Source organism: Corapipo altera, unplaced genomic scaffold (genome assembly GCF_003945725.1).
Source record: "Corapipo altera isolate COAL_440 unplaced genomic scaffold, ASM394572v1 78, whole genome shotgun sequence".
NCBI classification, from domain to species: domain Eukaryota; kingdom Metazoa; phylum Chordata; class Aves; order Passeriformes; family Pipridae; genus Corapipo; species Corapipo altera.
In genome coordinates this window covers 8,780,182-8,804,999 of record NW_020884904.1, presented here as the reverse complement: position 1 = coordinate 8,804,999, position 24,818 = coordinate 8,780,182, and the positions used below count along the sequence as shown (strand labels likewise).

Below are 24,818 nucleotides of genomic sequence, written 5' to 3'. Positions count from 1 at the left end.
AGCAGTGACCAACAATATGCTACAAATCTCCCAAATCGGCCCCTGCTTAGTCAAGAAGCAACGATTTTATTATCATTACTGACTGCTTTAGCTTTATTTCATTATTGTTGCCACCATACTCTTTGTTACTATGGAAGTTTTTGCCCCAAACGGCTAAAGCCTCACAAAAATCTCAGTGAATTCATGGAAACTCTTGTGAGGTGTGAAAGCTGTGGTGGCATTGTTCTTGCTTTAGTCAGAAGAGTAGACTCAATGTCAGGTTCTGGTCACCTTTTTCAAACTGTGGCCAGCTGCAGCTTTTAAAAATGTTAAGTAACCTTGGCCACATTCACATGGTTGTCTGTGACAGAATTACCAAGACAGCCCGGGTAGTCTGTCCTACCCACTAGATACAAGTCCATTCTTTCTGATCTTACAACGACCGACTCTAGTCAGCTCTCTGAGGGAAAGCTCCAGTTTTCATTGTCTATTTTGACTCTCAAACCAAGGTTTTTAAAATGTAGTCTAAACTAAGACACTACTGAGCAGACAGGCCTGGTTAGAATACCTGTGAATGCCCCACCTCTTAAATGGGGGCCTGGGGGCTGGGGAAAGAGGGGTGTATTAAATATAGTACTAAACTTCTGAATTCCATCTTTCCTAAAGTTTGTGAGGGATCAACTGCTTTTCTCTTTCCTCACAAAAGCTTTGCTGTCAAGGTAGCTGCAGTCCCAAGTGTATCCTGAGTTTATTGTCATGCTCTGCCAAAAGCTGTGATACCAAATCAGGGCATTCCATGCCCATGGGATGATATTTTGCCAAAGGTTAAGTGTAGTGTGTATGGAAATTCAATTAATGGGCTGTCTCACTGGGCATTAATACAGCATCTTAGCACAAAACTAACCTCGCTGTGCTTCTCTTTTGCTCATTACTTTGTGAGACAGGTATTGCCCAGCCATGATTGCATTTGTCACAAGAAACACATGCACAAATGAAGACAGGCTCAGGGGCTGCTGGGAGGTGTCAGTATAAACAATAGCATGATTTGCACACAGGTTTCAGACAGTTTGCATCCCTTTTACTTGTCAAGTTACTTTAATGAAGGCTATAAAATAAATAGCCATGACTATAATCTTCAAGAATTAAAATTATTACCTGGCAAATTGAAGTAATTAACTCTTCTCAGCCAGGAATCAAACCAGAGATATATGGCTAGAAGGATGTGAAAAGAATATATTAACTCACTAGGTAATAGTGCTACTGTCCATCCTTTTTAGTTCTCTAAAAGACAAAAAAAAAAAAGACATGTTGAAATCATGTACTGGCAGCTTTTGTGACCACTGGAGTAACTGAGAGTCATCTTAGAAGAAGAGGTACCAGACATGGTTTAGAAATGCATCTGTTTGGTCTGAAAATACTGTTCTGTCTTTTTTCCTATTAAAGACTGTGCAACATGAGTCTTCCTTCTAATTAGATTCAAGGCCAAGTTAAAGGGTGGGATTAGAGGGCTGGAATTCTATATAGTTACAGAATATGCTTGGTCTTCTCATCATTCCTCACTGAAAAGAATTCATAGTAGGGCCACAGAATTTTAAATTATGGTAGTTCTTGACCATTTTCTGAGTTTGTTAGAAATGTGTTTCTGTTGAGGTAAGGAAAACATGCTGGTTTGTATACTTGTATTCTGTACAAGAAAGCCAGTCATGATTCTGCTAAACAAAATGGAAATGCACATGACCATAAATACCATGCTCATTTGACTGTATTTTGTATTTCAGATCACCACATTATGCTTGTCCTGAAGTCATCCGGGTAAGTTGGTTAACATTATTGTTTATAAATACATTTTTGAAGTGTCACTCATTGCAAGTATGCAGATAGACCCTCTATACAAGAAATCTGTCCAAGGCAGACAGCACAGGAAGGACATAAGGAGCGTAAGGCTCATCCCTGAATCAAACCACATTAACTGTATGAGGGAAATAATTGTGTGTTATTCTCACAGTACCCTTTGTACTGTGTCATCAGACAGAAATGCAGGAGCCTCCTTTAATTTGATCTTTCAACCCAAGGGATGTAGTCCCCTCTGCTTTCCTGTCTCTTATGTAGCTGTCATTTCAGTAGAAGAACTGGGGTTGACTGTCAGTGATGTTGGTTTCCACTAAACAATGCAAACTGTTCTTTCCCTCTGCTCTCCCTTTGTCCTCTGAAAATAAGTATTTAAGATTTCAGTGGCCAAGATTACCCTCTTCTTAAGCTTGTCTTTAATGTAAAGTCAAGCAGGAAGCATACAAAAGAGGCTGTCCAGACAATACTATGAGTTCACAAATAATGTGGCTGGTGACAAGCTCCCTGAAGAACCAGGGAAGAGAAAAACACCTTCTTGATGTCCTTAATGCACCTCTGACACTGTTAAAATGTCAGCTTTGATAACTTGTGAGTTGTCAACCATTCCTGCCCTGCTCCCTACTTCTGAACCTTTTCCCACAGATCCCAGATAGGACTCTAAACTGACGTTAACAAAAATTCGATTAGCGGGCTGTGTAATGTCCTCCTAGTTGGGAAGGCCGCCTTGGGAAACAGGTGGCTGAATTGAAATATGGGTTTTCCCAGTTTCCCCTCTCTTGTTCTTCAAGAATAATTAATTCATTTACTAGTGATCAGTCTTTTGAACCTCTGTGTCATTGCTGCACAGGGAGAAAAATATGATGGAAGGAAAGCAGACGTCTGGAGCTGCGGAGTCATTTTATTTGCGTTGCTAGTGGTGAGTCATCTTCCTTGCACTAGCCTTTAAAAAGAAAAGAAAAATTTGAAAGTGCTGCTGTATTTAAGGGCAATTCTATTGACATCACGTACAGGTGGTTTTTTATAGTTCCCCTATTTTTGTATCTCTCAGTGGCATCCTGTCCTCTTATTTCTACATCAGCCCCAAAGGAAAAGCATAAGAAGTATTTCACTGCTTCTTTGAAATGCTGCTGCCCTGCACAGGAGAGCATAGACAGACATCGAAAACTTGTCTCCATAAATGCTCTTTGCTGTGTTGTGATATTGCAGCATGTTTTTTTGTCTGGAAAGGATGTACAGGGTTACAACTCCAGGATATAGAGAATGTCCTATAAGTCATCCTTCACAGGATCAAAATATGGCTGGGTTTGCATTCATTTTTTCTGCTGTATATGTACATGTGTTTCAGATATATGCATACATTAATTGCAGCGTTTTTCCAAGGGAAGGTTTGAGTGCCACAACTTTGTTTCATGCAAGCAGTGAGCTACATTTTAATTTGGTACACTTGAGAATATAAAACTGAGCCAGTAGTACAGAGTTTAAATTAGTTTCCATCTGGCTCAGTAATACTTTTAGTGTTCAAAATATGGTATCTGGTAACTTACCCTTCTTTAGATCAAAGTTTCAATTCTCAGTGCCATTTATTCTGATTTGCAGTGCTGTTATAATACTCCTAAACATAAAACAGCTGAATGTCCAGCTGAAGGCAGATAGGCTTGACATTTGCTACCAATTTCCATAGTCTAACGTAAGAAAATATATTTTATGTTAATAAAAGCATATACCACATGCAGATAGAATATGGCATGATATTCTGTATGAATATAGGTTTTATGTGCATGTTAAGCATTTTATATTTGTAATAGTTCAGCTGATTATCTATAATTACAAAAGTAACAAACCTGAAGTAAAATTTTGATGTTCTTTTACATTTATCAGTAAACCTAATTGCTTCACTTAAATGTTTTGTTTTGACAAAAGCATTTGTACACTGTAAAATCAGAGATAGATTCTGCATATTATTTTTGTTTAAAATACTTTAAAATTTTAGAAGATTTTTGTTTCAAAAAACATGCCAATTCTCTTTTAATGACCTGAATCAAAATACCTTGAAATAATCTCAGTATGATACTTTAATTCCCCTTAACCAATCTTACTCTTCTTTTTAGTCATTACAATTCACTGACATTTCTGAAGTTTTAAATTTTTTGTCTTGATGCTGCATGGGAAGAATTTTAACTGTCACACTAGGCAGCACCCGGTCATCTCTTACTGAGCAGCTACTTTCATAACTGATAAAATAGAACTGTATAATGAGCTCTTAATATAACTTCTTGAATTTGTAAGAACAGAAGAAAGAATGTGTCAAGATGGTTAGGATTTGTAGGAGTGGGCTTTTCATTTTCAGGGGGATTCTCTGTCAAGATTTCATGTCTCTGTTGCTGCATCTTCATCTGGTCCTACATACACACATGAGCCTGACAAATGATTGAAATAAGTCTGTTAATGATGGAGAGCCCAGAGCTCTCCAGTTAATCATGTCAGGACGAACCCTACAAAAAGTCTCAAGATATAATAGCAGATGGTAGTAATAAAAAAAGGTGTACTTGTTACCTTCAGGAAATGCCACAAAGCATCCTTTCTGACTTCATCATGGCTTAAATTGCGTTAGCTGAAGTACTGAACTATCAGAATTGATTTTCCTTTAAGTCTGGAATGGTTAGGAAAAGCGTAGGTAACTCAGGAGGTTGGTTACAGCGGAACAGGGAGGCTCTCCCTGCAAGGCCACCTGAAAGAACAAACACTAGTAAATAGTGCCCAGTAGTGGTTGCCATCAGGTGACTTCCTGAGGCTACTGTAAATGGAGCTGTTGGTCTCCCTAAACTGTAGACACAGGATTGCTTATACAGATGCACTACTCACTGTAGTAAGAGCAGTGCCAGAACTGACAACTTAAAGCTTCATTATTGCAGCAGCTGACAGCTTGCAGCTTCCCACAAACCATCCTGGAAATCAAGGAAGCTCAGCACCTACTAGAATTAGGCAGTGAAAGAAGGAAGTGAGAATATCTAGGAAGGTGCAGACTTGCTATAAAAGGGTATCAGCTGCAGTCAGTGGAGTTATCCTAAAGATTTCAACTTCTCTTTTTCCTTTTTGTCCTTGCAGCAAGGATAGGTGTTTTACTGCTTTTTGTGGCAAGCTGATGATCTATTCACAATGTAGTTTCAGCTAAAAAAACCTCAAGCCATTCATGTAAGTGAGCTACAGTAGGGAAGCAATAGGAACTGATGACCTGACCACAGCATGGGAACTGGATGGAGTATATTAAACAGGTAGAATGTCTGCTGCTTCCAAAGGCTGCTGTTGGTTGGGGTTTCTTTCAGCTGTGTCATTTCAATGCTCCATCAGAAAGGGCATGTTCTCTGCTGAAAGTCTCTCAAAAGCTGTTCACCTCCTTTTCAATGTCTGCAATAAATGTGTCTTAGGAAGATTAAAAATAAGGAGACGATAAACATTGCTGCTGTGAAAGTATGCCCAGGAGGAATACCAGCAGATCAAAAGCTTGAGCTGAATTTAAGTGAATCCATGCATCTTTGGTGAATTTGCCTGGAAAGGCAATTTCGTATTTTGTATTTTATTTTATACTGGTAGTCATTTTCTAATTAAAGTCTAATAAAAAAACTCTGTCCTCAGTTTTGTTCCTATGTTAGAGGAAATACAGCAGCACTAAGTTACTTATTTTCAACAGATAGAAGTTTTTTTCACTTACTATAATATTTCATTATAAGCTGACTTACTCACTTCCATTCTCTCACTATGTTTATTATGGTTTTTCTCCTTTGACCCTCTCCAATTCTCTACCACTGACCACTCTGTCACATCCCCGCAGGGTGCCCTGCCTTTCGATGATGACAACTTGCGGCAACTGCTGGAGAAGGTGAAACGTGGAGTGTTCCACATGCCACATTTTATCCCACCTGACTGTCAGAACCTTTTGCGGGGGATGATTGAAGTGGATGCCTCGAAACGTCTCACGGTAAGAAAGTATTTGGTGCTGATGGTACGAGCAAGGTTTCATTTCTCATCTTGTTGCAGTTATGGTTGAACAGCTAAGATAACTTGTTGATTTACTGCCATTCCTGTGAGTTTCCTTCTGATCAAAAGAGTGAGTAGAGTTGCTGGAGTCCTTACGAAGAAATTAGTTACCTTCTCTTTTGAGTCACGAGGACAGATTGCCTTTGTGTTTTTACTCTAACCTCATAATTCCCTTCCATATGTAGCACTGGGCATTTAGAAGAAATCCCTCACAACATCATCACAGAGCTACTGATGCCTTAGCACATTTTGGAGTCCACCTGAGTTGTCTGGTTCTTCTGGCTGGTACAGCAGTTTGTTGGGAGCGTGAGAGACCTGTTTGACGGTCACAGCTGTTAGAACTGTTACTTGAAGCTTTGCTAGTAAACAGTATGATTTTCTTACATTTCTGACAGAAGTATTGGCTTCTCACCTCATGCCGTGCAAGCTTCATTGTATTCTATCCTGCATTTGCTCTGCACTGTCCTCTAGCAGCCTTCAGAGCAAGTATCTGCCTGTCTGCTTTTTCATCTTGTGCCTTGTGGTCCTGAGCACTGTTAGGCCCACAGTGTTGAGCTCCTGGCATTCAGCACTGAGTTTGCATTTAGGATGCATCCCATCACTACAACAGAGGCCTTGAAAGGGCAAGGACTGTGTAGTGATTGTATCCTTCATTAACACTGTGTTAATGTTTTAGGGAATTTTAAAAATTAGCAATTAAAATAATTTTGGAAACTAAGATTGCCTGCTTGTCAGTGGAGGCGTCTGCCTTTATGGGTACATTGCCCTTGTAAATCCTATTGTCAGGCTGTGGTGATGATTTTATACAGATTTACTAAGCTCACAGATTCTGAGTGGGAGTATGTATAAAGAAATGTAAATTTAAAACTCCTCCTGGTTCTTCAGTCTGCTAAAATATTTATAAATAAACTCTCAGATCACAGGTTGGCCTCTGCTGAGATTTCTAACAACAGCATCAGTCTGTGCCAGCTGTGATGATGCTTTTGGGATGCAGACACCTGTCTGCTAAGAAGTGAACTGAAACTCTGTTCACAACTCTCTTTACAGCTGGGCTTTTCTTTCATTCATTACGAAACCAGGTCATGCTGTATTTGGTGACACAGGTGAAAAGTTCTTCATGTTGTTACTAGTATCCCTACTTTTGCAAACCCAGTAGTCATCATATTTGCAGTATATTAATAGCACTGATTGAAAAAAAAATATTAAGCATAGAAAAATTTCAAGCATAAAACAGATTTTTAAAGAAAGAAATTACTTTTTCCCAAGTACTTTCATGGAAAGAACACTGCAGAAGTTAGGGCTATACCCTGAGACATGAGACAGCTGTTCTTCGTGGCCGAGAATGTCACCATGTCCCTCTTGAGCTTAGCTTCCTTTTTGTTTTGTAAACATATCAGTTTTTCTGCTGTTTTGTCATTGTTGGTTTTTTTTCAAAGATATTAGTGTTGATGAACTAAGTCTGCTAGGAAGGAGATCATCAAATGTTAGATCCCTCGTCAGATTGTTCTGAGTTTTTCCATAGACCAGAGACAGACTCTAAATGTTTTAAGTTGTGCAATATGTCAGAGAATGTACACACATAGGAGAGAAAGCAGTTAAGGTAAACCAAGGTCCCAGAGTGACACCCGTCCCCCCTCCTTTTCTTGATGAAAATTAACCTCTTACTTCCTTGGGGAAGAAAAAACACCAGATCTGATAGTTATTGGAAAGCTCTAACCAGTGAATTATGAATAAGAATTTGAAATAATACATATTCAAGAGCCAAGACCTGGGAGGGAAAAAGGTTAGCTCTTTGTTATTAGCTGCAGTCTTATTTTCATTATGTGAGGGTCTCTCAGTTTGCTGTCCCTGCTGCTGTCACACCTCTGTGCTGTTATTGAGCTACTTGCTTCGATTGCCAGGCAGAAGGGAGCTCTTTGTTTCCTGCACAGGAGCTGAGAATGTAGAGTTCATTCTGAGGAGAGATCTGAACTATATTTTCGCTGTGTCCTGTGAAAAAGGGTATTAATACGGGTTTATTTGGAAACCTCTATTCCTGGAAAATATATATTTCTTGAATCAAGTTGATATTTATACAAAGATCTGAGCAAAATTGCAGCTTGGGTACAATAAGTACAGATGTAGCTGTTACCATTACTGATCATTTGCTCAATATCTCATTGGTGAATTCAGCAGAAAATACAGTGAAATGTAAGGTCACCAGAATTTTTGTCTTTCATTTTTCACTTCCCCTCTCTGCTTTGTTCCTTTTTTTTTTATTTGTATCTCTTTTCCTTTTCATCCAACTGCATTTCCCTCCCTGCAGCAATTGCCATTTCACAGCACACCCACACCTTCCCCAGTCCATCTGTTAAAATGATCAACAAAAACAGAACCAGGATTCACGTTTAACTGTCATCATTCGCTTCAGTGTTAAAGCTTGAGAAGATTAATGGAGGGGAGGGTACTCAGAACTATTGTTGCTGGCCCTTTCCAGCCTTAAGAAATAGGCATTACCTTTCTTTGTATATGATTCATTTATGGAAAGAAGACTTTGCTACATCTTAGTGGAATATTGTTCACACTCACCATGTATTACATAGCTTCAAATATGGTTAGTGGAACGTCCTTGACCACTCTCGTTTACTGGACCTGTTTTACTGAACATGCTTTAAAATAAGAGAATCCATGTTTTTCTTTCATTAAGCTGCAAAAGTTGATCCTAGCTGCTGGTCATGATATTTCTGACCACCCATATTCATGAAAGATGAAATCAAAGAATGAATACTAAGGTGATCAGCATTTGAGAGAGCCTGTCTGAAAAGCATGGCCTAAAAGGGCTTCAGCTAGACTACATGGATGATGTCTAAGAAAGGTTGTACTGCTCATCTGCATATTTCTGAGAGGTAATTACTAGGCAGAGAAGGATTATTTAAACTAAAGGAAGATACTGGTACAAAACCAAATGTATGTCAAATGGCCTTACAGAAAAGTAGGCTAGAAACTAGAAGCAACATTTTAACCATATCAGCGGAGTTCTGGGACAGCTTTCTAGTAGGAATAGTGTCAGGAAGGAAAAGTGAACTAGAAATAAAGTTTGAGAAGGCTTGTGGAAGGTGTGCTCTGGGTGCCTGAAGTACTGCAGGATGAGCTTTCTTTTAGTTGTGTGCACTTCAGAAAGCAAATGGTTTTTTCCTTGGAGATTTCAAATGATTCAGTGTCTCTGCAGCAGAGAGTTACAGCTCCTGTAGTGGAAACCATTTGCATTCTCAACCAGTATATTCTTCTACAGAAACACAAAAGCAAAGGGCAGATAGTAAGGAGCTTTTGGTCCACTTTCCTTTTAAAGATGGATGAGCATATCAAAACTTTGTCTCTAGAGCAAGGTGGATCAGAGTAGATACTGAAGAATTGACAAAGCTGTTATTGTTCTAGTGTTGACATTTTATACTAGAGTGGAATGACTTGTCTTCCATGTTGGGTGTCCACATAGTCTGAAATACCTGTCCCTGAATATTACCCAACTTAAATTACACATATTTTCAGAATCTCCTCTCTGTTCTCTACTTTTGTTTTTTGTTGGGTCTAATATGTGTTAATGATGGACTACAACATCTAAAGAATGTTACAAAAATGAACAAGGGACAACTCACCTGATTCCTTCTTCATTTTTCTAGAAGGTCTTATGGTAAGGTGTCTATCACATCATTTAAATTATCTCACTTCACAAGCTGTAGAATGGAGGTTATTGCCTAGTTGATGTATTTAGGCTGTAAGGTTTTGGCTGACAAGGGTCTATTCATGCACTGTGCAGGTAGGATAGTGATTCTTGCCCTTGTCAAGGTCCCTGGAGGCTGCTATAGTACAACTGCTACTGCTGACACAGATAATGGTTTTGCCAGTGCTGTTCGCAGCACCAGCTTGAATCTTGTGGTCAGGAAAAGCCTCTATCTTAGCCTTACACAGTCAGTTTGAAATTCAAACTACAGGATCTTCTGAATGAAGAAGATTAATTTGATGTGTGGGTTGATTTGGGACGCAGATGGGTTTGAGATTGTTCCCTTTCTGGACAGGGAATTTTGAAATTTGACATGAGTTCAAGCCCAGAAGGCCTCATTTATATCTGCAGACTTTTGAGAAAGTTTTTCTTCAGGTCAGAACTTTTTAGCTTGGCAACCGCTCTGCTGAGATCAGTGCCGAGGATGTAGACAGCGCGGTCTTGTTTTCCATCTGCCTGTCTGTCTCCATCTGTTGTTCCCTGCCTTAGAATTCAGACGTAAGCTCCTTGTGGGAGGAGACCTCTTTTTCTGATGAGCTTGTAGAGCTCTGTATCACAGTGGGTCTTTCACCTGTGAGTGGGGCTCTTCAGTGTACAAGTTTAATGTATATTGGAAGTATTTTTATGTAAAACCATGATAAAGGAATTCTCTCTCTCCTTCCATTACAGCATTTTAGCTTGCAGCAATCTCTCCTCTGACTGTGCATGTGCAGTGGATCTAAGCGTGTTTTGTTGTTTCAGAGATGACATCATGAGACAATTGCCTGCAGTGACTAGGAGATATTAGGAAGCAGCGTTTTAACAACTTCCATAAAATGGCATTAAACTTGGCAAACTCATGGGCAAACAGCAAGAAGAACCCTCTGGGAAGGGTTATTAAATGCCTTCGTCACTTAAATGCATTTAAACATTGTGTTTAAATGAAGGCAGGAGGAGTGAGATTAGCTCCCACTGTGTATCTCCCTCCCCTACACTGCATAGTAAAAAGCATACAGACTTCTCCTTGTCAAAACCAATCGCCCTCCCATAACCCTTCTGTCACTTTAATGCAGATGAAAAGCAACAAAGCATTAATTAATTACCTTTAAAACAGTAGTGAAAATGTTGGCAGCAGCAAGCACACTTGTAATAACATTTCAATGCAATTATGTTTTAATCAGCATAGAAAATGGATTTGTAGAATACTTTTCATATCTGGGATATCCCAGCATACTTCACAGCAATGGTTTTGGTGTGGATTGAATGGCAGATATGTAGGTAAACAGCAGCCATGAGAACTGTCATACACCTTCAAATGTATATCAGGGTACTACAGGGCTTCTCTTTCAGAAAAATGGCTATGGGTTCATTAGCTTGAAGGAGATTGATCAACAGGGATAAGCAGAAGGGATTTCTCTGACATCTTCTCTGAAGGAGCCCAGAGGTTCTGTGACTGAGACATGAACTGGTGACCCTCTTTTATTCCCCCTCTCTGACTCAGAAAGTGAAGTGCTGTTGTCTGCTTTGGCATGTCATTTCCACATATCACAGGCACACAAGAACACCGTGACCCATGGAGACAGAAAATGCAGCAGGAGAACCAAGCATGAAAGAGGCTTGGACATCATGTAGCTGTATCATCTGCATGTTGTCTGAAATCATTAATGTCTCTAACCCTCTACGTGGTGTATAGGAAATAACAAGTAGATATGCATCTCTTAGGCTGGTTTACCAAGCACAGGAGGTACAGTACACTCCTTAGCAGATCCTCACAGAACTATAGACCTGATAAGTGACAATGCTAAAATTCTGTCCCGTGGAAGCTGTACAAAGTAGACTCTTCTTATGTTCTGGGGTTGTACCTCAACTTCCAAAGAACCATAAGTTAGAGGGCTGTGTCTCCAGGCTTTTAGGGTAACTCTCATAATGCATAGCTTTGTCTTGACAGGAGATGGCAGTGTGTCAGGAATACTCCACCTTGGTCATAATAGTGCGGGGATGAAAGGACTACCTAATGCAAGGGGAATTGTGATGAAGAGAATTAATGTGACAGAGCTGAGGCCACAGCTGGAAACTGTGCAAGTCTGCCCAGGCTCGTGGATGTGTGTGCTGGGGGAAATTGATGCTCTCAGCACCTGGGCTGGTTAGAAGACAGCTAGATATGCAAGTGCCAACTGCACCTCTGACTGCAGTGCTGATACAGTCTGGGTTTTAAAGGAGGCTGTTTGTCTCATGCTCTCCCTCCAGCCTCCTGTCATGCTTTCCTAAGCTGCATTCTCCTGTTGCTTTTCCTGTGAGACAGGAAAAAGCCCTGTCTCACTTAGAAAAAATTATCACATAGAGCCAAACTCACATCTTCCTGGTTTCTCAGACGTGGAGCTGTTGTTCCATAGCACCAGGGCTCTGATTCCTTGCTGTCTGTGGCAGACATCTACTTTGTATCTCTGAGGTTTTGTTGTTTATCTGTTCCTCTTTTTTTTTTTCTCCAATTCTCATTCTCAAAGTGGAATATAATAAAAGCAAGACAGCTCTCTCCATTCTTCCTGACCATTTTAATGGGTCTGTGATTTCGTCTGATAGCTGTTAGCACTTGAGTTTCTCTCCTGCCTTTCACCTGCATGTTGCACAAATGCAAGCCTGTGTGCAGTGAATGTGCATATTGTTCTGCTCATACAAAGGTGCTTCATAGTGATGAATATGAAAAATATTGTCCGCATAATCCCTGGACATCTATGAAAAGTTCTTTTCTGCTGTGATTATGATTAAAACACAACATATTAGGAATGTTCTGCTGTAAGTATGTCATATGAACCTCCTGTTCTTTCTACTGTTAAGGGTTTCTCTTGGAAAAAGCATGTTGCTTTCTTTTCCCCACACTCATGGGAAAACATGGTCATCGTGTAACGTTTGCTGGGATCTGCCTTCCATAGGTGGACAAGGCCACTGTTTAGCTTTGATCAGTCCTTCATTGCATGGTAAAATACTCATATGCGAAAGAGGAAAGAGGAAAGTAAAATAAAATTGCAGACTGGTGTTCAGGTATGGGATCAGTAAATGACATAGAGCCTTAGTCTGCTTGGTCCTAAGGTTTTAATGATAAATGTGAAACCAATCAAGAGTGGGTCCTGGCAAAAGTTCTCCTCACACATGCACAAATTATTTTGTTTATTTACATTATCCGTTTGAACCTATTTTCTTCTTTCTATCTCTCTTTTTCTCCAAAACGAAACTAGAAATAAACTTTAAGTATAAAAAATTAGCTCTTATGCACATTCAGAAAGGAGCAGTTTGTTAGCTTTGGTTAAATAATAGAGGGAAGGGAAAAACTTAAATTGCCAAAACACTTGCCTGTGAAGCCTCATAATTAACATTTTCCTGGGATTTGCTCCTGACTGACCCATTATGTTTGGAATTATGGTCTTATTTTCAGTGGGATGGGTGAGGATGAGCAGCTCTGGTATGCACAGATCCAACTCTGAAATGTTGAACTTACTTGAATAAGGATGTCTTATGGAGTTACCTTTTCTGTTTTACAGCACTAATTCCCTTGTTTTCTTTTCCTTTACAGTTAGAACATATTCAGAAACACATATGGTATATGTAAGTAACATTTTTTCAATTCATTTTTGTATGCATTCATTATTGGTTCTGATATTGAAATGATTTCTGAAGAGTGAGACTGGAGTCTGAAAGCAGGTTTCACCCGGGTGGGAAAAGGGGCAAAGGACAGAAAGACTTTTAATTTTTTCTTCTAACCCTTTGCTACTCATATAATTTCTTCTATGTATACCATATGTACAGTGGCTAGCAACTGTTTGAAATAGCACAGCAACTTACTGTGTTAAAGAGATACTTGCAGGTGATCAGCAAAAAAACCCCTGCAACTAGCAGCCATATTTAGTTTGCTATCCAAGTGCTGCAGACAATCCCTTGTACTATCTTCTTGACAAGAAAGCTTTCTTTTGTTCTTTCTTGGCATCTTGGCTTTTCTCTGAAGTAGAAACAAAAATGATGATATTGATAAGTAAGCACCTGTGAGCAAGAGGTTTTCTGTCTCATAATCCCTGCTCCTTCTTCATAGCAAGCTAAGAGGCTGCTTCTGACCTTGTAACCTGTTGATGCGAGAGTAGTTCTGTGGCTTGATTAAAAACAGCAGTCCTGACAGTGAAACAGGAGGTCTGGGAGAAAAGTACACGCCTGTCTAGTGGTTTGGGTATAAGAAAGATTGATGGCTTTTAAAAGTGGCCTTGCACTCTGTGTAGCTTTAATAGTATTTCAAGAAACCTAAGTAAATAACTTTTTTATACTGATGATAACCTAATCAAACTGAAGAGACTACTTCACATATTAAACAAGGAAATGATGCTTTGATACATGTTTCTCAGGGTCAACATTTCCCAGGTGGGTGGTAAGGGAAGTCCTACCTTCATAATCCTATCATTGCTCTTGAGAAATACTCAAGGATGATATGAACTGATACATAAGCCTGTCACTAGTAAGAAAAAAAAAGCAACCACTTTTTTTTGTATTTGTTTTCTCTAATTCTATGTTATGGAAAATGTTCACCTCTGGATTTATTTTTAATAGAACCTGAGGACCTTCAATGGTTTGTTGGATAGCTAAGAAAACATTTGAACTAAGAAAAAACTTAGTTCGCCTGTAATGGTGGCAGCACTCTGCCCATGGCTTTTTCACGCTCTCCAGTAACCAGACATGGCACCTTTTTAAACCAAGGAAGGGCACAAGTGTTGTTTGCAGCAGGTACTTTTTTTTTTTTAAACTCTCGTGGATAAACTTAGAAGAAATGGAGGGGGAAAATCTCTAATTGTAATCTGTGAAATCTCTCCTATAATGTTTTACTAGCAATTCCAGAAGTAAATGCTGTTTACATCAGATTGGACAGCTGATCCACTCTGTTTCTTCCTGGAGTGAAATCAGCTGGCTCTCTCTCTGCTTTAATCAGAACTGGAACAGGAAATAAAATGAAAAGTTATTGATCACTTATATTATTATTCTAACCCTCCTCAAATTTTTGCCTGGAAATTTTCACCTGTTGAAAGACTGTTGTCCCAGGCTCTCATGCACAATTACACCAGTATTATTTCATGACTTTATTCTGTATTTAGAATTTGAATATTTTTTTTTCTTTGCAGACATAAGCATTTGAACATTTTCATGTACTTCTCAATGAAGGTCAGACTCTTTGATGATTGACAGAGTAAACTGTGTCAAGGGAAATATCATCTGAGGCTGTTTTCAGAAGTAGAAACTGAGTTTTGCAAAAGCAAGTCTCCCCTAGACTCCCAGTGTAGTCAGTGGAGAAAAGCTCTTCCACATATCTCTTCAGAAGTTTCTGCTCAAAATAGCTTTTTTAATGAGTCTCTTTCTCATTTTCTCTATACTGGGCATGGATTGACCTTAGGAGTTTAACCTCCTGTGACTAATTTTAGTTAGTGAATAACCCTGCCACCTCCAAAACTCAGCTACTATCATCTGGTAATGTTTCACAGCCTCTTTGCATTCATTTTTCCTGGAAATACTGATGCTGACAGAGAAGGGGGGGGTTATAAGTGTTTTATTCTATGACTGTTTTGCTCATCTCTTAAATTTTTTCCTTTATTTCACCTGCTATTCTATGTAAAATCTTCATCCTTTGTCATATATAGGTTACTGACCTGAAAGTTGTACTCAGAATATATAAGTGATTTCACTTAATTCTTCAAATAAATATTAAGGCTACTGTAAAACTGAGGAAAAGATTTAATTGCAGACTAAGAGAGACAGAGAAAGAGGTCTTGAAAGTTGAAATCATGATTCACAAGCCTAAAAAAGGAAAAAGAAATCAAAGTGAAACCTTTCATCAGCAACCTCCAGTTCTTCTTGCTCTCCCACCCAAATTAATTCAGTGAGGTTTTTCAAGCCTTTATAATTGAAATAATTTATTTTTACCTCTAACGTAGGTTATCATAAGCCAGAAAATAAACAGCAGTTATTCTCACATTTTTTTAATAAAGAAAGAGGGCAAATAAAATTAGCTGTTGTGGCAAATGCATACTCCTGTAACACTGAGTTATTGCCCTAATTGTGAAGGTACCACATTTACTAAAGCAAGATAAAGAATAAGTGTACTGGTTCTGCTTTGCTTTTGCACTGACGCAAATGGGTGTCTCGCTGAGATTCATGAGAGAATTTCATGGAGAGACTGAAAAAGTCCACCCTCCTCAGGAATCACAGCCGTTGTATGCACCGATCCTCACAAACAAGGGTGGGTTTTAAAGCAGCAATCACGTTCATGTGGGCCTTTAAAAAAATATATGTGATTTGCAGTATTCATCGTGTGACATTGTTTGATGTCTGTGTGGGCTGAAATGCAACAAATTTGTCACTCTCTGCTAGACTGAAAATGGAACAGGCATTACAGTCATGCCAATCACAGCCCAGACCCAGTGATTTTTGTTTCCTGAAGCACTGAATTGCGTTGTCAAATGACGAGACACCTCTTTGCAGATTTTACTTGTACCTGATGAGGAGATGTGAAAATTCCTGCCTATGTCTGAGGCTGACCAGGTACAGAGCATAAGGACGTGCCACTTTCCAGTGCACAGAAGATGGCAAGCTGTGTTGTCGTCTAGAAATGGCTCCCATGCCAATTGATGCAAAAGAAGCTTGCAAATTCTATTTTGCTGTGGACTAGGGTGACTAGTAGGAAACCCAGATTTTCTGGAAATTTTCAGAGACAATAATTATTTTTAATGTCTTTAAATTACCTTAAGGATATCTGTTTGTAACATAATGATTGATTAATTAAGTCAGTACTTTTCAGAAGTGAATTGTAGATCACTGAAAACCAAAAACACTCGGCTGCTTTCAAAGGTCCATCCTGCAAGAATTTATCTTAATGACAAGGTCATTGCCGTCTTTAGTAGTGCAAAGTTATGATCTAATCATTGCTTATTACCTGCTGAGAGCTAGATCCTGATTCTAAGAGGTAAGAGTAGTGATCTCTTACAAGGAATAAGATGTTTCTTTAGTTGAACAAGGATTTTTGAATCTAGCTCTTAGATTCAGGACCATGGTGGCGGTTTAGAAGACACAGACACTTCTGCGAGTCTCAAAGGGGGCATCAGAAGCTGTGTTTTAGTGGTTTGGTACACAAGAACGAATCCCAAGAAACAGATTCTTTCTGTGTCCTGTATATTCTGCTTCCAGTCCCCCAAACTGAATAAAACTGAGAATGATGTGTCTGAGTGCCCATTGTAAGAGAAGTGGGATCTGACCCATGTTGTCATGGCCCATGTAATGTACACCACAGTCTGACTCCATGACATATATCAAGGAAGGGCTGAGCACATTTTCACTGCTTCGAGAGAAGATAAAACGAAAATTTCCAAGCCATATTTCTGCAAGTGATGTCCCACAAACAGTTAACAGAGCAGATGCCTCACAACTGCATTTCAGCTTGCTTAAAAACAAAATGCAAATAGCATCCAACAATCTCCTGTGATTGCCCCAGCATGTAACTGTCCTGTCTTGGCTACTATGACTTAGTATTGCCTTCTTAACTTGGAGGAAATAATCTACATTGGCCCTCTTTTTGGCTGAAACCTCAAGCTCATATGTATGATCCTACCAGAGCTGCTTTCTAACTTACACAAGAAAAATTAAGGACATTTAAATTGGAACTTCTTTTTCTGTGTAGATGTTTGGACAGCTCAAGATGTTAAGCTGTGCAAGTAACTTCACAAGTTGTGTCCGCCTTATTTCTTCCAGCATCAGAAAGAATCTCCTGTCCAAACACAGACATTTACTCCATAAACAGCAAATACACTTTAAATCTTCCTGATTCTTGTCTACCACATGGGAGCCTGGACCCAGCATGTACCTGGAGTCACACATTTGAATCACATAAAGGAAAGGGAGGACCCACAGAGCAGGGAAACTTTGACATTGCACAAGGCATCCATTGAGAAATAGCAAAGATTCAGGGTGGACTGTTTCTGCAACGAAAACACCACCACCACCACCAAACCCACCTCTTGAGGTGGATAGAGTTTACATAAATTGCTTGCTGCCTATCAAAATAAAATCAAAGGATATTCAGAATGTCTGCATATCCTTTAGGCAGTTATAATACCCTGACACCCTGACCTGTTTCTTACAGTCAGGGCCTCTAATTGCAATGAATAATCAATATTGCCTGAGCCTAGTGAATGGGATGAGATAATTGTGCAGAAAGCCTGCATTAAGTACATTTGAAAGAGTAAAATGTTCTGCTGCTAGTGTTGTGTTCTGAGGTCTGCCACTGACCTCGGGCACCACACTTGAGCCAGAATTTTCGAATCTGCATATCTGAAGAGAAGCAGAGATTGTCATATTTGGGCATGTAATTAAGCAGCCTAGTTTCCCCAAAAACCTTTTAAAGCATGTCAAGTGGGAACCTGAACACTGAGATCTCTTAATCACATTAGAAGCATTAACTGCTGCAATGCCAGTTGGAATCAGAATTGGTGAAAAATAGTGATGGTTTGTTCAGAGCTCCTTCTTTGAAAGAGAATCACTCAGCTTGCATTTTTCAGCCTGATAGTCTGAGGTCTGGCCTGCTGATGAGAGAACATCTCTAAAACCACGTAGGGTTTTGTAAATGTTCAGCTTTAGGATGCTGAACAGCTACTTCTATTATAAGGGCACTGGTAAGTGAAGTTTCTTCTGCCTCCCTGACTGAATGCAGACATTTCTCGTTAAAGACCCAAATCCATAAGCTCCTGGTCAATCTTAGCCTTCACGACAGTTTCTTCTGAAAAAAGTATCTGTCTGGTTGGGAGCTCTGGTCTCTCAGTGGGAATTTAGCAAGCTATTTCCATCTGTTGCTGCAGGCTATGTTTCAGAGTATGGGTTCATTTGTGACTCATGTTTCTTTTCTCTCCTTCTTTCCCTCCCCCTTTCTCCCTCTCATCTTCTTTCCTCTGCAGAGGGGGTAAGAATGAGCCAGAACCAGAGCAACCAATCCCTCGAAAGGTGCAGATTCGTTCTCTCCCTTCCTTGGAGGATATTGATCCAGACGTGTTAGATAGCATGCACTCGTTAGGCTGCTTCCGCGACCGAAATAAACTCTTACAGGACTTGTTGTCGGAAGAGTAAGCACTTGCTCAGTCTTCATATCAGTTGGGTGTCCAGGGACTGGGATGCTAATAAAGTGGGGGAGAGGTAGAGAGCACTGTAACTGGTGTCTCTCTCTGTGAGTGACTGGTAGCAACTCCTCACCCTCTGGCTGCTCATTTGCTGGTGAGGTGTTGGGAGCAAGCACTGAGCCTTTCTTGCTCCCTGGGTCAGAAGCTCACAGCCTGACCAGCAATGAAGGCATGGTGCTATCTTTTCCCTTGCTACCAGGCCAGGTCAATTCATTAAAAGATGGGCTGTACAGTCCAGACGGGGAGGTATCCTTGCTGTTATGTGTGTTGGATAAGCCTTTGTTGGCAGATTTTTATTTATTTGAAGCCTATGCCTAACAGCTGGTGTATTTCCTGAGGTGTTAAGAGGGACACGTAGTAGAAAGAGCGTTTAGAGGCTCAGACCTGTCTTGCTGCCACTATTGGTTTGGACTTCCCGTGGACACATTACCTTGTCTGTCCTGTGCCTCTGTTCTGTGTGTATAACATAGGAATCGTATTTCCTTTCCTCACTAGCTGCTTGTTGGAGACAGCAAGGGTCTCAAAAGCTTTGTGGGTTGTGTATCTTGCTGGCAGGTACATGACTATTTCCAACTTATTTAGAATAACTGTAACTATTCATTTGATGAAAAGGGTTTATCTACATGTTGATGTTTTTTTCTTTCCAAATGTAAAGATTCGTTTTCTTTTTTTTTTCAGGGAAAACCAAGAAAAAATGATTTATTTTCTTCTGCTTGACCGGAAGGAGAGGTATCCTAGTCATGAAGATGAGGATCTTCCCCCTAGAAATGAAATAGGTACTACAGATATGACCTCAGTCACCAAGAACCCATCTCAACTAGTTCCTCTTCACCTTTTTTTTTAAATTTTATTTTAATATAAACCCAAAGTCTAGCATAACTGTTACATCTCCACTGAAATGGTGTGAGAATCCTCAACCCGGGGAAGGCATGTCTGTTTCATGGTTGAATTCAAAGGCTTTGTTTCTCAGGACATGTCTGTCTCACAGTGCAGAAACATCCAAGCAGATCTTAAATGAGACCCTAAAAAGTATGCTGTGGACCCACAAGCTGTCTATATGCAAACAGATTCGGTTTAGGAGCAGTATAATCTAGTGGCAGAATTTTCTAGTTACTAATCTACGTGCAGTATTGCAGAAATGCTGCTCATGAACTTCAGCCAATGAGACTGTGTAGCAGTGCATCTCTATGCAGTTACACGTGTATACATTCTCTCTTCTGTAAATGAATACATACACTGTTGAAAATATGAATAATATCACTTAGCTATTTATAGTACATAAATCAAACTCCCATGTTTTTAGACTTAGATTTTAAAAGCTTAACGTGCAGTAAGATTATACATCTTGTAAAGCTCTTGTGATACCACTTTATTTCTATTTATTCATTGATATTTTAGGGTGCTGCTGATCACCAAGGACTTCACTAATCAACAGGAAAAATGCTTTCCAAGGAGCTAACTATATAAGTGACTCTTGCTGTGCAGAGTGACAGAAGTTTAATAAAGGATTAGTCACTTCTAGCAATGATCTGAAATAGCATTTTTACATAGCAGTGTTGTAATTTTCAGGTATTGTATTTCAGCACTTTAAGACTAGAAGTAAAGTGCTGGTTTTTTTCCCTGGAAAGCCTGGAATCTTACAGGCCTACAGGGCAATGCTATATTGCACTGTAAATTTGTTAATGCTCCATTGAATTATTACCTTAGCCGAGTTCCAGGCTCCAGGCCCTATAATTTTGCAGGAGAATCTCTTCTGTGGGAGAAGAGATAAAAGTTCTTAGTTAACACAGCAATTTTTAAACTCCTACCTCGATGGAGCTACAGAGAACATGTTAGTGGGGATCCTGATGAAGATGAGTAGATGTGCCGGCTGCAGGTCCCGTGGTCAAAAGCCCCTTACTCAGTGCAGTTTGTCATCTAGCACTTTACTAATCAGCTTTTGACTCAAACAGATTATCCTGCCATGTAAGGACAGCATCATCTTGTTTTAGAAATGCTTTTGTCCTAAGAAGCAAGGTGACTGTAGAATCTTCATATCCAGCATGTAAGGGAATATGTAGCTATGCCCTAAATACATCATGTATCTCTCTTCCACATGCCAAAGTATTTCCATGATTTGAACTACTATGCTCCACTGTTATGGTATTTTTGTAAACAGAGTGAAAATGTTTCCTGAGAGGGAAACACTGCTCTGTATATATCATTGTGCCTCACCAGCACATTTGAGCTTTATTCTTTGAGTGTTTGTAGGTTGTATTTCTTCTTCCACAGGGGATTTCCACATCCTCTGTTCCCAGCAGTATCTCTGAGAACATGGGGCAAGGTTTAATTAGGAACAGTCATGTGTCTGATTAATATCTCATCATTAGCCATTAGCAATGGCCTTGCACAAACAAAGAAAAGCAGAGAAAAAGTAACAGATTTAATAATAGAGGCTTGAAAAAATCATGTTCTTGAGAGTTGTGCATTGTCTGAGGTCTTGCCAAAAAAGAACAAAGCATTTGAGAGCACTGTGCTTTTTTCATATTTCTTGGCATATTAGGTCTCAGAAAGGACAGATCCAGGTGAAAATATGGCCAGCTCAGGCTTGCCCTCTCTTCTGGTGTCCCTTTTGTCTGTTTCAGCTGTATAAAGTTTTTTCAAAGAGGCAGGGAAGGGTCACTTCCAATGTTTTTCAAGTGCAGCTCCATTTTCTTTACTTGAAAACATAGGAATGAGAAAGTTCTCAGTAAAACGAATGAATGTCAACTAATGTCTCCTTGAGGAAAAGGCTTTTGTGGGGTGAAGTTTCTTAATAAACCAGAGAACAAGAGATTTGGCCAGAACAGATATATAGGATATAGGTGCCTTGTCCAAACTTGGAAGTTGAACTTTTATTTCCCACCTTCCATGAGATGGTGGATTTATAATTGGATCATTACATATATGATTCTGTATTCTTCTGTAAAAATCTTTGGGAATGGCTTCATTTTTTTGATGTGAAATAAAAGGAAACTACATCCTCAGTACTATCACAGATCTTTACTATGGCGTGATGTTTTTTCGCCACGTGGAATATTTCCAGAGAGTCAAGAAGAGAAGGGCAAATAATGGAGGTTTTCCTATTTTTAGTTCCTGTGCTTCTGAAAAATCTACTGCTTTTGTATGACACCACTTTAGTCATTATGACAGGATGGCTGTGTATTTAACTATTTCTTTAGTATCTTTAGACTTGACAGTGATGATGCCCTGTCATTTCTTAATCAGACCCTTCTAAAAAGTATATACAATACTTGCTACTCTCAGCTATGTATAATGTAGGAGTGTAGCCAATTTTAAAGAGGTATCAAATACCTTTATTAGAAGCTCAATTCATGCAAGTTTCTGGATATATTTTTCGTCCAACTTTTGTGAATTGCTGTTCCTGAATTTATAGATGCATTTCACCATCTGGTCTTTTTGCTTACTCTCTCTCTTTGATAGTTCAAAGTATAGATTGGAAATCAATATCTTCCAGCATCTTAAGCAGCAATGACTGATATAAAAGAAACGTTTAGCTTGTTAGTGATATCCTTCTCCTCCTTAATTGTTCTGTTGATTCCCTTATGATCCCTCTGGCTAATGTCCTTCTCTTGAGCTTTCTCTCTCTGATGGCTATACAAAACACCATCATTAAAGTCTTTAGCTAATTCCTCTTCAAATTTCTTCTTTGCTGTCTTTTAAAGTCCACCTTCTGTTTGGCCTGTCACTTTTGTAAGTGTCATTTGGCTGAATTTCTATTTGCTAAAGTCTTCTGTTTTGAACATGCTTGGATCAAATTGCCTTTTAAAATACATGTTCATAATATGTTTTTCATGCCTTTTTCCATCTTTCTTGTTTAACCTCTGTTGTTAACTAGCATCGATGCAGTTTGAACTTATCCATCTCCATTCTTTTGACACTAGATGCTTTTTTCATCTTGCTTCTTCCTCCTTTCTTTTAAACTGCACTCTTTTACCTTCCTTTCTAATATCTGATATCCTGCTGCAAAACTTATATCAATTTTGTGTTATATATACTCTCCACATGTGTGTTACTCAACTCTAATCACACTTATGATACCAGCAGTGTTCTGTGGCATGAATTCTTTCTTATACTTTCTTATGCTTTCAACTTACTTGAAGAAGCAAGAATTTGAAAGATAAACCTTACCCCAGCTTTCTTTTGACCACTTACACGTATGCAGCTGAAGTCACACATGCTTTATTTGGTTTATTTCCCTTTGCTTTTCTGTCAACTTTATGCCCTCTTTATTTTTCCTGTCTAGAATTCATTGTCCCTACCATTTTCTACTATCTCTTTATTACTGGGCCTAGTTTGAAATTGAGTGATATACAACTGTACTTTTTTCCTAATTATTTTTAACAGGAACATTATTACTGCTAATACAAAGAATACTTGGTTTATGCAGTTGTTATCGCTAACTAATGGGGTCAGTTGTTATCACTGACCCATTTGAATTCGAGCCATCTTTTTGCTCATTGTTTCAAGAATAAACTTTACCTTAAAGAGATCTTGTTCTAAAAAACATGACATGAGAAAAAGGAAGAAGAAACAAGCAGATGGGGGAGGTGTGAGGAGAGCAGGATAATAAGGACTACGCAGTAGAGGTAGAATTGTCAAATATGATATTTCTGGTCTTGCAAAGGAATCCTGGCAGAAGAAGCAGCCTTAAGGGCTGGGCACTGTGAGCTTCTTTCTAACAGCAGGAGTGAAGGATGCCTTCTTTTACAAGTGGTCACTCTCCACTAAAATTAAAAATGTGTCTATAAGCAGAGGCAGGGGACTGAAATAGCCCAAGCAAAAGAAAGAAAATCCTTCTGTATTTTTTTCTGCCTTGCTCCTTCTTACTCTTTTGATGCCATGAGAGGTGTTAGTAATGAAACATCTCAGCAGGTCTGCATTTGGTTCCCTGCTTCACCATGGAGGTGTGTATTGTTTGGCAAGTCACCTTCTGCAATGCATTTTGATATCTAAAGGCTCTTTTCAGAACAATTTAAGTGCTCCTCAGAACGTCAGTAAATGTTTGTCAAAATCTTTAGGAATGATGCCTTTAAATCTTTCATTCTTATACTTCAGTTTTCACTGCACAAAGCTAAACTAGCACTTTGATACCTCATAGAATTGTTACACAGTAAAAGGTGTAAAGCGTTTTGGTTACTATAGTAGTAAAAGCGGTATGATGAGCTCTGAGAGAAATTTTAGTGGTTCTCATTGAAGATTCATCTCAGGTAGACAAGCATGTTTAATTTGCAATGCTGAAGAAGGAAAAATATAAATCACTGGGAAAAACCTGAAATCTAATCTTAAAGATGCAAAAAAAGGATATGTTTCCAGAGCAGAATGCAATTCTGAGTTCAGAATGTACCCATGTCCTTGTGTCACATTTAATCTAGCTAGCAGGAACATTGAAGGCAAGGTCTAGCAACCTGAGTGCATACACAAGATCCCTAGATGGCTTATGCTCTGGCTAACAGCCTGTGCTGTAGTCCATGCTGTTGTATCATCTTGTCATTACTGTTATCAGCTTTGTAAGCTAATTTCTGCAAGCTACAGTATAGTTGTACCTTTATGTTACAGTGCTCATAGGTTCAGGGCAGGGGCAGTGTTCCTTCTCTGTGTAGACAGAGTGCAACTTATGTCTTAATGCTTGCAAGTTTGGAAGAAGGGAGAGACTGCAAATGTTCATCTCCCTCATAAAGATATCTGTCATTGTAGAGGAGGTGCAAGAGTGACATTGTTGAGAGAAGATTTAACCAACCTGTGTGAGGTAAATCACAGCTAAATTCAGCTGACAGCATTTTCTTTTCATAAAGATCCCCCCAGGAAGCGTGTGGACTCCCCAATGCTGAACAGGCATGGGAAGCGGCGGCCGGAAAGGAAGTCGATGGAGGTTCTCAGCGTGACAGACGGCGGTTCCCCAGTCCCTGCTCGCAGAGCTATTGAAATGGCACAACATGGACAGAGGTGGGTCTCTGCTTTACCCAGGAGTCCTGCCTGTCTGGGTTTGCTAC

General features: G+C 39.4%; 1 protein-coding gene across 11 annotated transcripts in view; it reads left to right on the top strand.

Moving 5' to 3' along the window:
* The window catches only part of BRSK2 (BR serine/threonine kinase 2), a 312,908-nt gene that overhangs the window by 238,631 nt on the left and 49,459 nt on the right, over positions 1–24,818 (top strand). For all 11 annotated transcript variants that reach the window (XM_027651228.1, XM_027651234.1, XM_027651231.1 and 8 more), the window contains exons 6-12: positions 1,758–1,791; positions 2,675–2,743; positions 5,657–5,803; positions 13,167–13,198; positions 18,568–18,732; positions 19,465–19,562; positions 24,621–24,771. In XM_027651228.1, coding sequence (XP_027507029.1) covers positions 1,758–1,791; positions 2,675–2,743; positions 5,657–5,803; positions 13,167–13,198; positions 18,568–18,732; positions 19,465–19,562; positions 24,621–24,771 — 696 coding nt within the window. The remainder of the gene's footprint in view (positions 1–1,757; positions 1,792–2,674; positions 2,744–5,656; positions 5,804–13,166; positions 13,199–18,567; positions 18,733–19,464; positions 19,563–24,620; positions 24,772–24,818) is intronic.